We start from the raw sequence: 14,630 nt of genomic DNA on the forward strand, positions 1-14,630 counted from the left end.
TCCCGGCACAGGCAGTAATTGTTATATCTAAGAGAAAGTTGGCAAACCCGTGATAGGAGCCCAATTGGGCGACTTGTAATGATTTTAAAGACAAAATGGACCACAACTTTAAAACTATTATGAGTAGAACCCCCTGTGTTTTTGTATTATATTCTTTACTTCGTTCTCTTTCATTTCACACCACTTGGGGTTCATACCTTTGTGGCATTTAAAGATATGTCCATTTCAGACCAAATGGTTGGTAAGTAAGTAAGTAAGTAAGTAACATAGACTAATATAGGTTGAGACCATTTCATGGTTCAGCAAAAACAATTTAAAGAATTAGGTTCCTACAGCATACTAGGTTTTTAATATACAAACACAAACCTTGAGCAAAAAAAGTTGCAGGCAATTAAAATGGCAAATCGTTTAGACAAATAAAATCTCAACAATGGTATTATTAGGGTGATTTTTATACGCATGGATAACTTACGTCATGCATCACACAGCAACGGATATTTGGCTACTTAAGGTGACCTTACTCAAATCTAAGGTTTCAGTCACTTCCGTACTTACCACGATGACCGTTGTTCAAAATGGGGCGTCCGGTGCAAGATTTTACATTTTTTGTATTGACACAAATAGTCATCTGCTTAATATGGAGCAGCTTAATCAGCAGTGTGCCTTATACAACAGTCAGCATGAAACAGCCAGCCAATGGTGTATTGAACAGTCTGGATCCCAAAGAAACAGGTTTGTTCATTATATATATTTATATACAGACATGTGTATACGCATGTGACTTTCCACCTCAAGTGATATCACTTCAAGCGGTATCACTTGAAGTGTGTACGCATATTACTTAGTCAATATCATAGTGTCGATTTCATAGCTTTGATTTCAATTCAGCATTTCAATTCACAAGCAGATGTCTGTGATTCCAGATCATTCCACCTGTAAATAGTGCCCTTCCCCCGCTTTGAATTCTGATACACTTACACGTCTGTCGTCTATTCACACAAGAGACACACATTAAAAATTTAGCATCAATAGATGGCACCATATATAATGAGATCCCCCCCAACTTGCCAAAGATCTCAAACTTTTGGCACTAATTATAAAGCCCCTATTTTTCTCAAAATGACTTTTGAGCATAAAAATTAGGAATTTGAGACAAGCAGGGGCTATCTAATAGTATCAAAACCTTGATCTCTGGGGTCAAAATGGAGACAGGGTTCCATTATCAATGGTACCACACACCTTAAGTTTAGAAAATAATGTGCATGGTGGACAAGAAGTTAAGATTAAATTATTAGGAAGTCAGTCACCTAAGACCTAAGAAGTTCCAAAGTTTCATAAAATAGGACCCAGAGGTCAAGGATCACTCGCATTGTTTGAATATGAAAAGTGAGTTAACATTAACAATAAAGTATCTTCTGTTGAAATGCTTTTGTGACAAGTAGTGTACTTGAGTTTGACTTTGTGTTGCTAACTCAAGTGTTACAAAATTGGTAGTAAAATTTAAAACATGCACTGCAGTGTCTAGATATTAAACACCATTCTAGACACCATCTTGTAAACATGTCTAAATGCTAAACATGTTTAGTAATTTAATGCCTTATGTTTAGATATTAAACACTTGATATTTTGAAGTTTGACATTTGTGTTTAGATTTTACATCAAATCGAAGACAAAAAAGTGTTCAATCTCTAGACACAGTTTTTGCAGTGTGCCTTTGGTCAATTAACACAAACTGCAACTGTATTGGAATTGGAATTGAATTGGAATTGAAATGAATGCTCAGAATTGAATTGAAATTGATTAGCTATTCATTTCACTGCATTGGATTGGAATTGAAATGAAATGATTTTGAAATTGAAAAAATGAATTGGAATCGAATTGAATTGGAATTGAATAGCAAGACTCCAGGTGTAGAAACAATTGAATTTGAATAGAATTGACATCAATTTTCTGGAGTGAAATAACAATATTCAATGGACACATGTGCACATTGCACCTTTTCCATGTTTCAAAGAGTCCCCTTATAGTCATCTTAGAAAGACGGGTCCTACATACATTTCTAATAATGATTTTAACTCGTTTTGATGAAAAGCAACCTTCTTTTCTAAACATTAATAGCAATTGTTGCTCGGTATAATATTATTGTATTGTGCCAGTTTAAATGTGACGGGCAAGGGCAATAGTCCCATCTGGTTTGGTGAAAGAGAACACTGAGAATTGCTAAAAAGTTTAAAACCCATCTTGGCCTTTCATTTTTACCATATCTCGCAATGAACAAAGATTTTTATGGTTCGCTTCATCTGTTCATCATGTTCATAATATTAATCAAATAAGTCATTATATGATTTCCTTCTCTTAGTTAAAACGACAATACCGTAATGTTTTTCCTTAATTATTGGGACACGTAAGCTATAGCACGAAACAAAAAAGTAAAACTCTAATCCATAGGACTCTAATATGTGACACGGTCGATCTGATCCAGTTGAAGCCCAGGTACTTGAGTAACCACTATTGTGGGATGGTGGGTGCCTGGGTGAGGGTGGTGTAGAGTGGGCGTTGGAGGTGTGTGGGGTGTGGGGGTGTGGATCCGCTTAAATGGTCCTTAGATTATCCAAAGTGATTTAATCACTTATTTGAGAGTTTATTGCACCGGGAAAATCTATTACACCACCTCCCCTCCCCCAATAAAACGATGGTTCAGATGGAAATTTTTCTATATTTATTATCGACTTACGTACAACAGCAGCAAGTGCAACGGTTACGAGTTTCATAGAAAGAGGAAGCACCGCATAAAGGAGTGTTCCGAAAATACTTTGGGGCGTTGGAAAATGTGGAGGGTCAACCAATTTTGGGTCCTAAAAACTTCTCATCAATGTAACATTATATCATTAGTATGAATATCGGAAAAGTTAAAAGCTTCAACATAATGATTTATGACTTATTGTGTTTCTGTTCTATCTTACTCCAACTTGTTCACAGGGCTCGATGCGGGTAAGACTTCATTCCCGACCGAAACTATTAACCAGTGCGAGGATGCCCATTCCTGTACCCACGGATGTCCATCGCAACCAACGGCGTGTCAGTGCGACGAACTTTGCCATTTATTTGACGATTGCTGTCGAAATGTAAGCTGTAACAGTGACGTCACCTCTATCCCAGAATTCGACCAACTTGGCATCACACTCGACCAAATCAACTGCATAAAACCGGTGATTCCTGGAACAATGACCAATTTATATAATGGGATATTTATGGTCGATAAATGTGATGACTTCGCCTCTCCACTTGCTAAAAATTGTCACACGCCTAATGAAACAGATGTACAATCCTTCGTACCAGTAAGCGAAAAGACGTATTTCATATCATTTAGAAACGTTTATTGTGCATTGTGTAATGACATTTTGTTAGATGATCTCATTTGGTGGACTTTGAAAGCTGATTGTGATGAGACAGTTGACGATGTGCTTCAAGATAGCCTCAAGAATGTGAATTCCTTCGCTGCAACTCTCAATGTCATAAGCAATTTTTGTCCATTATCGTTTAACCATCCGAATACAGAGACAAAAACACTTGGAAATCGTGTTTGCTACCCTAATGTGGTGGATAGTAAGTCGTGTTCTTCAAATGCATCACAAGATCAAGTTAATAAATGTGAAGAATACCCTGAATATGTAATGGAAGAAATTTATAGCTCTGAGCCTACTATTTACCGCAACATAGAATGCTTTCTCTGCCAACAACTATTTATCAACTATAATGACTATAGAGTGGAATTGATATGCGACATATCTGATATTCCTGTCATCTATGTAATATACATCAAAGGAATACTTCCAGGTCCAAGACCGACGGAAGGTGTAGCGCCGGGATTTGGGGGAATCCGCCCAATATCGGTCATTGTTGACTTCAACTCACAAAAGGGAGTAACATTGAAAGTAAATAACACTGTGGTAACTGTTCAAACTGTGACTTGTCAAGCAAATGAAGTTTACGATCCTTTTGTCGACCAGTGCCGCGTTTTACGATGCCTGACAGGTTATGCATTACGTGGTGACCGATGCGTAATAGACTCAAGTAACGTGGAATGTAACGGACTTGCAGAATTTGATATTTCGGCGTTGAATCCAAGATGCTCTCAAAACGGTAGCAATCGGATAACGTCAGATTGTTTGAAAGAAATATACTTCAGCAGTTTTATCATCGTAAATGAAACAATTGAGTGTTCTGGCACAGACCAGGGTCAGTATACATTGAAAACTGAATATCCAGGACATTTTGAGGATTTAGAGAACATTTACGACGCCATCTTTCTTTTTGATAACTCAAGTAAGCAAAATAGTTGCAATGTAACCAACTTCACCGTTAGCATAGTCTGCGAACCGCTGCTTCCCGATTGTAGTAACACAACCTCATTTACTGGTATATCGGTGGAAAACACAAATAACGACACATATATCGCAACTGATAATGCAAGGTATCCATTTTTGGGCGGTGTTCTGTCTCTTAGCTACGTATCTGAAACTGAAAAGTTTATCAAGTCAATCACAGCAGAAATATGTCAAACCGAGCTCTTTTCCTGTTCTCTTATAATACTGAACGCATCGTTGTTCACCAATTACTCGAGCAATGAACTTGTCTATGAGTCAACTGGCAAACTATTTTCTAAAAACGAGTACATGTACACTTCCGATGGACAGATTCAAGTGTGTTCCTTCCTCGAAAGAAACGGGACTCGAAATATAACTGAAACGATCACATTTTTAGCTTACGATACGCCTCAGACTATTCTTAGTGTAGTCGGTTGTACCATATCAATGCTAGCCCTACTCTTTACGTTCGTCACATACTGTGTGTTCTCCAGTTTGAGATCTCGCGCGATTAAAGCCATTATGAGTTTGGTGGCGGCCATGTTTACAGCTCAGTTAGTCTTTCTCTTCGGAGCTGGACGTATCAGCAACAGCATCACTTGCACATTTATAGCCGCATTGCTCCATTACTTATGGTTATGTACATTTACTTGGAGTACCGTACTTTCTTTCGATTTGAACAGAACATTTTCTACGAAAATGGCACTAACGTATGTAGAAAAGAAACGCATCGGTTACAAGTACCTTCTTCATGGTTGGGGATCACCTATGCTCGTCATTATTCCTTGTCTTGTACTCCACTTATGCGCATGCTCAGATGTTCCATTCCAATATGGTAATGAGAGTGCGTGCTGGATTTATAATCAATATGCAAATCTGGTTGTATTTGGTGGACCATTAATGATTTGCATGCTGGTTAACCTGATTCTGTTTTGTAATACAATGTGGAGTATACACAGCACAAAGTCGAAAACGAGGGCAGTTTCGAGTCATAAACACCAATTTAAAGACGAATTACTCATTTATGCGAGGGTGAGTACAATCATTTCGTTAGTAAATATTGCGATCAATGCAGACTGAAATGTCAGTATAGTTAATGTTAAAAACATTACATAATACCGATATTACTGTAATAAAGGAATGTAAAAATATATGTATACATACTATGAAATACTAGGTGTCATCTGCCTTAAAAATAATTCAAATTTGCTTAGAGGCCGAAATCTGTGGGTGTGTATTTTAATGTTGGTGCCCTAAACCTTCAGATTTTCACCAACTGGCTAGATGCAATTGTAACCAAAACAAATAGCTGATCAATCACCAAGCTCCGAAAGAACACCTAAATTAAAACAAATAAAGCTCGACAAAAATACCCTTCATTTTGATCATTTCAACTCTTAAAGACCCCTAAATTGCTTATTCCTCACAATTCTGTTTTGGTGGACCTGGGGAAAGAGGCTGGCCATCAAACTTCGTGGAGGGTGTCGGGGAAGTTCAATGATACTTATATTTTCTTTTACAAGAATATTGTGATAAGTCATATTGAATTTAAACATGATATTTAGATTAGATCTGTGATTTCCTCTCATTATGCATCGAATGCATCGTGTGCATTGCTTTTACAAGTATTAGGAGAAAGAATTCTATATTTGATTTCTTGTCTCTTTTCAGATTGCAACACTGATGGGTTTTACGTGGATATTCGCCTTCTTAGCAGCATTTAGTGGTGTGTCAGCGCTCTGGTATATTTACATTATCATTAACTCACTTCAGGGGCTTTATATATTTTTCGCGTTTACTTTTAAAAGGAACATTGGTCGATTGTGGCTTAAAAAGTTCGGTATGGAGTCTCGTGATGATAAGTCAAGCAACAAGAAAACAACTAGATCTACAAATGTAAATTCATCTCAAATTGATCGAAGTATTAATCTTATACAACGTGAAAATATGCAAACAGAAGCCAAAATGTAATTTATTTTCACACACACTTATAAAATGAAAATTAATTTCACAAAATAATAGCAAGAAGTCATTTTTTTTTCTTACAAGGATTGCACAGTAATCATGGTAATGTAATTAGTACTCATCAAAATATGTGGCAACTTTGATGTCCGTAATCCTCCATTTGATAGTTTGCTTTGATGGTGGTTGCTTCAATGTGTGTAGTTTTTTACGAAAATTGCAAAAAATCAAAAACGTTGCAAGAAGCAATGGGCTATTCCAGAAAGTAGATGCACACCCCCTGTAGAGGAGTTCGGGTTTCCGGACTTTTTATCCAGTCGTGATTGTTAGATATCCAGACTTTTCAAGTGCCTAAAGGCGAATAAATTCAGCAAAAATATTTCAAAATCAGAAAATTTTCTCAATTTGAGAGGTCATTCGGGAAATTACCGTGATTTCCGTGTATCCGTGATTCCAGGCTTTTTCCTTTAACATTGGCAACCGAAATTCCAGTCGTTTTCAGGAAGCAACCCTGGAAATCCAGACATTTCTTTCATTGAAAAGTTACTCCTCTATGGGGGTGCACTTATTTTCTGTAATAGCCCAATACCGTATGTTCTGTAAAATTCTTCACGTAAAGAATGGAGAACTGATGGCATGGGGAATATTATCTCCTATAAGTGAAGCTCTTAATCACAAAGGTTGAGATTTTGATACAATCAGAAACCTAGGACTTCATAATTTTATGTGCATATCTTTTGATGACAGTTGGAGAATGAAATAGGTCAATCAGTAACGCGCGTAGAAATTTTTCATGTCATTTCCTTCATTTAATAGTTAGCTTTAGTTTTAAAAATATACATTAAAATATCCAAACTTTTGGTCAAAATTGAAAGAAAAAGTCAAATGTTTGATCCTTTTTGACCCATATTTTTAAAACGAAGAAGAAAATCAAACATTTGAGAAAATTGTTTCTAGTTTTTTGTCTTTAAAACACAAAATTAATATGCAATTTTCGTCACTTTGGATATTTAGGGTAAGTTGTTTTGGTGGACCGAAAAAAATTGGCATGGAAAATTTAATTTGGCGCTTTTTTCAAATACATTCTCAGAAAATCTGCCGTGCTAGATGGATTCCTTGCATCAATTTCCCATTTTGAGTGGTCCTGTCTGCCCCCTTAACAAAATTTTTAATGGGTATATATAAGAGCTAGCATTTGCTTAATCACGGTATCATTGTTTTGTTGAATTACGCTATCATTGTTTAGGTGCCACTTGAAGAATGAAGTAGGTCAATCAGTAACGTGCATAGGAAATTTTTCATGCCATTTCCTTCCTTAGTTAGCTATAGTTGATACCAACCTCCAAACACAACCATGATAACTAAATCTACTTCCCAATAGTAGTTTGCGGTTGTGAATACAGAAACTAGCCAGAAATAACCGATAATAAATACTTTTTCATAAAGTAAATACATATTCTTGACTTGTGAAATTGCATTTTATTTAATCAATGACTCAGAACCAGAACTATATAAAACTTAAATATTTGAGTAAACTTCGTCTGTATAAGGACTTTGTTAGTTTTTGCTCTTCTGAAAAGTAAAGGGTAAATAAACTAATACTTTCACTACGTGCATTTAGGGCGATTTGTTAAAAGTTTTCAGAGAAAGGCTACATGATACTTTTGATCCGCATTAGTAAAGATTCAAATTTCAGACAAATGAGTAACAGAATAGCGCGCTATTTAGCATTTGAACAAGACTACGATCAACCTGATTTCAATCGTTATACTCTTGTCGTTGCACATGCACATGTAGGGATGATCACTGATTCATGTCTGCATGATAAATGCAGATCTAATCTAGATTAAACTTAATCAAAGAGTGTCATGATAGCTCTAACATCCGGGTCATAAGATAACAACACGTAGTGATACCATAGGTTAGTTTTAGGCATGCATCCATAAATCACGACAAACATGATAGGTTTCACTCGTTAAAATTGTTGCAGTATACACTCAGCTTTTAATGTCAATGAGACTGGAATTTTAATGTTCCCTAGTTCACTGCATTCTATAGTGAGGAGATCTATAAGATGACAACTTGTGTGGAGAAACAGCTTTGGTCCGCCATGTTAACATTACTTTCTGTGGTTGTAGTACTGACTAGAATCAGGATTGGGGTAGCACAAGCAATATTGGAGACTGAAAACAAGGCAGACACAGGTATCAATCATTTTAGTTCAGTATAATACATAATTATAAGGGCATATGCTTAATTTTGCTGAACGATTCGTAAGTCATTTCATAGTCGAGTCGAATCATTTCTAAAGATTACCGGAATCGAGTCACAAACCTCGCGTCACTGACACTCACTGTATAATCTCTACAGGGAATTTTTCAAAATCAGAGTCGAGTCATTTAATTTGTGAGATGTCGAGACTCGAAGTTACAAGTGACCCCCCCTCCCAGGAGATTTTCATACCATACAATGCATAACGCCATATCGTCGAATTTGTATTATCGGGCTGTCGACACCCCAAAATTCCTTTAATTGCTTTAATACATGTAATAATATGCATAACTCGCAATGTCCAAATCAACTGAAACATAAACAAAAAAAGTTTTTTTCGGAACCATGCCCTTAAAAGAGGATGCTAAAATCACGAAATACTCCTTAAATGTTTTGATCAACTATATCCGTCCGTTAGCAAATAAAAATTTGTACCGATCAGATGCTGTGGGGCTCGCACAAGCAGAATATACTAGCGCAGTGATTTATAGTGCGCTACGCACAGGCACAACGCCTAGACGTTGATCCACAAGCCTCAGCACACTTTACAGTGTGCCCGAGTTGCAAAGTTACCAGGATAGAATGGCTTAATTTCGGGTGGTACATGTAGTAACTAGATTGTTGTCCAAGATTCTGCTTGATGCATGGGACTCTCCTTGCTCGCCAATATTTCAATTTGTCTACATTACATTTGTACAAATATTTTTTTAGTTACAATCTGTGCTTACAGATTCAAATTTGATTTATCAAAAGCAAGTTATTTTAATGGGTAATATTTGTTATATTTTACAGGAGTTGCATTCAACGTTTTTAACCACTCGGTATTATTTTGCGAAAGTGCTCATTTGTGTGGAGAATGTCAGCGACCAATCAGCGACCTCACATCTGAGGGAACATACCAAAACAAAGCCACAGCTTGTGGCTGTGATGACCTATGTGCCTTTTTCAATGACTGTTGTTATGATATGAAAGCATCATGTGCTATACAAAATCCACATAGAGATTCCTTTTTCCGGAGTTTGACTGAAAGGCAAGTAGTTCGTGAACATATTACTTGTGTGAGACCTAATAGTGATGGAAAGCGCACACAAGGCGTTTGGATGGTCTCCAGTTGCCCGGATACTATGAGGAACTCCGAGGCAAGCAGGAAATGTCAGGAATATAGTGAAAGTGAAAGTGCTATGTATGATACTGTACCTGTAACAGATAACTTGGGGTTGACTTATAAAAATGTCCATTGTGGTATATGCCATGGAGTGTCTACCACAGATTTGACATTATGGAACATCCAGGCACACTGTGATGAACGAACCTCTACCATTTTAAATGACAGTGTTGATAACAACAGTACATTTCTTGAAATCATCCAACTTTTGTCCAAAAATTGCTCATTATCGTTTAGCTCCCCTGAAGACGTAGGTCCATTAGGAAATCGTTCCTGCGTTCAGGAAGTTGAATTGGAAAAATGCCATGAAGATATTTCAGAAGATATTTTTGATATTTGCAAGAAGTACACCGCATATATACTAGATCGAGATGCTGATGATCAAACTGACTCATCATTAGAGGGGCATCACAACCCTCATTGCTTTATTTGTGAGCATGGTTATCCGTACAATGTCATGAATTGTGATCTAGATATTCCAGTTGTTCAAGCTATACAAGGACCGTTCCGGCCTCGTCCACCTCGAGGTCCAACAATAGTACCTATATCTGTGCTGGTCAATTTTAACCCTAATGGATTTGTCAGTGTATCAGTTGACGAAACTGTTGTTAGACAAAGGATAATCCAGTGTCCTGAAGGTGCTGTATTTGATCCATTCTCCGATATATGTCGGTTTCTGTCCTGTCCCGTTGGTTCGCATTTATTCCAAGATGTTTGCATACCGTTAGCAGAATCGACTGGTTGTGCGATAGATGATTTGCTGCTAGGAATTATTGTTGGCGTAAATAGATCAACTTATACTACTTACAACGATGATAGTCTGCTACAACGCGACGTAGAGAGGTGTTTGGCGAATCTTTTTAAAATAACGATACTTGACACATCGGCTCCTTGGATCTTCCCTCGTAACTCCAGTTGGTTGGATGGTGTAGAGGAAATACGCAGACAAGGTAATGTTGCGCAGTTTCATTTTCGTATTGAAAGTGACAGTGACTCTATCATCGACTTGCTCGCAGTTTTTGATGATGTGCTTCCGTCAACAAACAATGGTATTTTGAGCGACGAAATATGCGGTGTCGTCGCAGCAACAATATCGCAAATGTGTGTATCACTAACGAACTGTTCAGAAATGAATGTTGACTCTGAATTTAGCTTTGTTACTAGAAATGATGCTTCTTTCGTATTCTCTAATGTGACAAACAAATTTTACGATATTTCACAACCTCAGCTTTATATAACATACTCTAGACAACATTCAAAGCAAGTGATCTTCCGGAAAGTGCAACATGCAATCATTTGTGACAATCCTTTGGACTGTCCTCTTATAACATTTAACGCATCGGAATTCAAATTTGTTACTAATGCGTCAGGTACCTTAGTACACACACCATCTGGAATAGTTTTCCAAACGGACGAATACCAAATGGCATCTGATGGCAGTATACAGGTGTGTTCTTTCCTAAATAATACAGGAATCGAAAACTTCACCGACGTCATTAGTTTTGTAGCCTATTCCGAACCGCAGGTCATAGTGACTCTAGTGGGTTACATCACCTCAATAGTAGGTGAAATCGTAACGTTCGTTACCTACTGTATGTTTCGCCCGTTACGCAACAGGACATCGTATGCAATCATGAATCTTGTGGTAGCTCTTCTCCTTGGACAGGTGCTTCTATTGGTAGGTGGTGGAAGAACAGAACCAACACAACTGTGTACAACAATAGCAATTCTCTTGCATTATTTTTTCTTGTCAACCTTTTCATGGAGCACGGTTTTGTCTTACGACTTGTACCGAATATTTGGTGCAGAAAGCGCGCCTGTTCGCGTTGATGGTAGCCGAAAAATGCTGGTTATCCACATGACGTACGCATGGTGTTGCCCTCTTTTAGTTATAATACCATGTATCATTATCCATTTTTGTAACTGTACGAAGCTGTCATTTCAATATGGAAGTTCGATGTCTTGTTGGATCAACAGCGAATTTGCCAATTTTGTTGTGTTTGGAATTCCGATATTAGTTGCACTTTTATTTAATATCTATTACTTTTGTCGGACTGTGTGGGGAATACATATCAGTAAAAGAGGCACAAGTAGCCGGGCACCACCATCTGAAACAGCAAGAAAGAAGAAGTATCAGGAACTGATGATATATGCAAAGGTAATATAAGCTATGCTTGTATACTATTCTGATATGCAGGTTGTATCTTACTTACTTCCATGCAATAAGCATGCTATAATATTGTCGTTTGTCTGTTTAGTCAGTCAACATGGTCTAAGGGCTGTATTACTATGCAATTCAAATGAAATTGATTATGCTTTTCTTTATTAACCATATTAAATTGTAAAAATCTGTAGTTGTTACTTTCTTTTATGACAAAGCTAATCAGGACATTAACAACTAGCAGCTATCTATTACTATATAGGTGACCTCTAATTTCATTGCTTTTGATCACAGCAAAACAGAAATCATTCATTTCACTTCTCGTTTTGCAATACCCATGATACCTTGCCAATTACCTTCTATTATGCAATGTGGGTGAAGCTGCTGTCAATCCTACACCTCAAGTCAGAAATCTTGGTGCTGATTATGATCAACATCTTAGGATGGAAGCATGTCAGTAACTTCTGCCGCGGCGCTACATTTACATCATGAGCAAGATTGGTAAACTGCGCAAAAACAAATACCTTGAGTCGGACTCCACTCAAAAACTCATCCAGGCTTTTGTCATCAGCGGGCTAGATCATTGCAACTCTCTACTCTCCGATCTCCCACAATACGACAACAACAAGTTTCAGAGAATCCAAAACATGGCCGTTTGTCTGATTGCTCTTGCTAAAAAGCAGGATCACATAACTCCCGTTCTACGCAACGAATTTCACTGGCTCCCAATCGAGGCAAAAATCCAATTCAAAATCCTCTTCCTCATGTACAAGGCGTTGTCCACGATTTTGATTCTTCATACTTGTCTCAATTGATCAGCCCTTATATTCCACCTCGTGACCATAGAGCAGGTAACGTGCGACCAATCAAGACTTATGGTGGGCGGGCCGGGCGGGCCTTTACTGTTGCCGCCCCAATACTGGAGAACGCACTGCCGGAACAGATCCGCAAATCACCCACTCTTGCTCAATTCAAATCGCAGCTAACAGAATTTCTTTCCTTGTATAACTTTTGTCATGTTTTTTCCACATCATTTTTGAACTTGCAATGTTATGTTACTCGTTTATTATTGGTTTTGTTAATTTGCTTATTAGTGCATTAGGATGTCTTTACGTTCATGCGCTTTATAAACGTGTTATAATAATAATAATAATAATTTTAGAATAATTGTTACGTTCCATATGTTTTATGTTACAGATAGCGTCCTTAATGGGTTTCACGTGGATCTTCGCGTTTATAGCAGCATTTACTGGCATGGAGGTATTTTGGTATATCTACATCGTACTCAATTCTTTTCAAGGGCTTTACATATTTCTTGCTTTCATTGCAAATTCGATGGTTTGGGGACTCTGGAAGAAAAAGCTCCCTAACCGGTGTTCCAATTCCGATGGATCGATTCAAAGTACAAAAAGTACTCGAAAACGATCTGGCGGCGGTGATAGATCGGGACCAGTGGTGGATGGGGACATGAATAACATAACAAGACGTCTTCCTACTGAAATCTCTAACAAAAAGCAGATAACTACTATCCCTTCTGATACGCAGATATAGATGCTACTAGACCTGAAAGAACGAATATGAATTGGAAACCACATTAGGGATCCTCTCCAAATTGTCCCTTTGAAGTCCGATGGCCTCTTTGTGTTCCCTTCCAGCATTTTAAAGGGAACATAATAGAGGTTCAAAGGGGAGGCAAAGGGGGCTTCATACAATTTCATCGGAAAGTATAAATTGTGTTTTAACGGGTTCAACGGGGGAGGCAAAGGGAAGACCATTAAAATACAATCGAGGAACTTAATTCTTACATCAGCAATCAACGTCGTGCTGGGGAGACTTGCAAATCTTTTAGGTCAACAATTCAACGGGAATAACGGGGAGTCTTAAAGGGAAGGTTTTAAAATTTTAAAGTGTAGGGAACGTCATTAAAAAAAAGAGTGGTCATAAAGGGAACTCAAAGGACTTCAAAGGGACAATTTGGAGAGAATCCCTTATATGGGCCTATACGCACAAAGCTGCCAGGGACGGGCAAGGCCCAAAACCTGGGACCACAATACTCATGAGTTTTTCCTCCTAACGATTAATTAACATAGCGATAGGTGAATTCAATTTTTGAATGTATCGACCAGCACTCGACGTAAGTAAGCTGTAACTTTGCAACGCACCATTGATTATCACAGAATAGGCATAAAGACCTGGATCGTAATTCTGTAGAAATTTCACATCATGCTGATGACATATCACTTACACCAGTACGTTTTGTGTCTTTGAAAAGAGCGGTATTGTATTTAATCTATGATTGCACGCATACACAGATATGACTGGTGATGAGTGCAGCCTACTTGTAGTGCAGGGCAATGCATTCAAAATTTGTATTCACCTATCGCTAATCCTGTTACATCACTACTTCAACAGCGAATAATTAAAGAAGCCATGACTCTCAGCCATACCGTTAAACGCCCAGTCCATAATCAACTGGTTATGCATGCATGCAAATTATATCTCCACTCACTCGCACAAATTGAGTAGCTCGAACGAAGACTATCATAAACTGAACAGGACATGTATCGACTTTTCCCAAAGGAGCTATAAGGGACCCCTTATGTTTTGCAAAATATTTGATCTTAATTAAGCATGGCTTCTTGATCTGTTGATTGATATTTATTTTTAGTTAATTTTTAGTTACTTATTTATTTATGCCTGTAAA

The 14,630-nt window shown here is 37.7% G+C and overlaps 2 protein-coding genes across 2 annotated transcripts; both read left to right on the forward strand.

Moving 5' to 3' along the window:
* The first annotated feature begins 494 nt into the window (after positions 1-494).
* Positions 495-6,393, forward strand: LOC140153137 (uncharacterized). Its single transcript, XM_072175782.1, has 3 exons — positions 495-732; positions 2,980-5,399; positions 6,039-6,393. The coding sequence occupies exons 1-3, from the start codon at positions 576-578 to the stop codon at positions 6,336-6,338; spliced, it is 2,877 nt and encodes a 958-aa protein (XP_072031883.1). The 5' UTR covers positions 495-575; the 3' UTR covers positions 6,339-6,393.
* A 1,739-nt stretch (positions 6,394-8,132) lies between these two features.
* Positions 8,133-14,630, forward strand: LOC140153138 (uncharacterized). Its single transcript, XM_072175783.1, has 3 exons — positions 8,133-8,533; positions 9,393-11,923; positions 13,124-14,630. The coding sequence occupies exons 1-3, from the start codon at positions 8,404-8,406 to the stop codon at positions 13,475-13,477; spliced, it is 3,015 nt and encodes a 1,004-aa protein (XP_072031884.1). The 5' UTR covers positions 8,133-8,403; the 3' UTR covers positions 13,478-14,630.

The sequence above is a fragment of the Amphiura filiformis genome, chromosome 5 (genome assembly GCF_039555335.1).
Source record: "Amphiura filiformis chromosome 5, Afil_fr2py, whole genome shotgun sequence".
NCBI lineage: Eukaryota > Metazoa > Echinodermata > Ophiuroidea > Amphilepidida > Amphiuridae > Amphiura > Amphiura filiformis.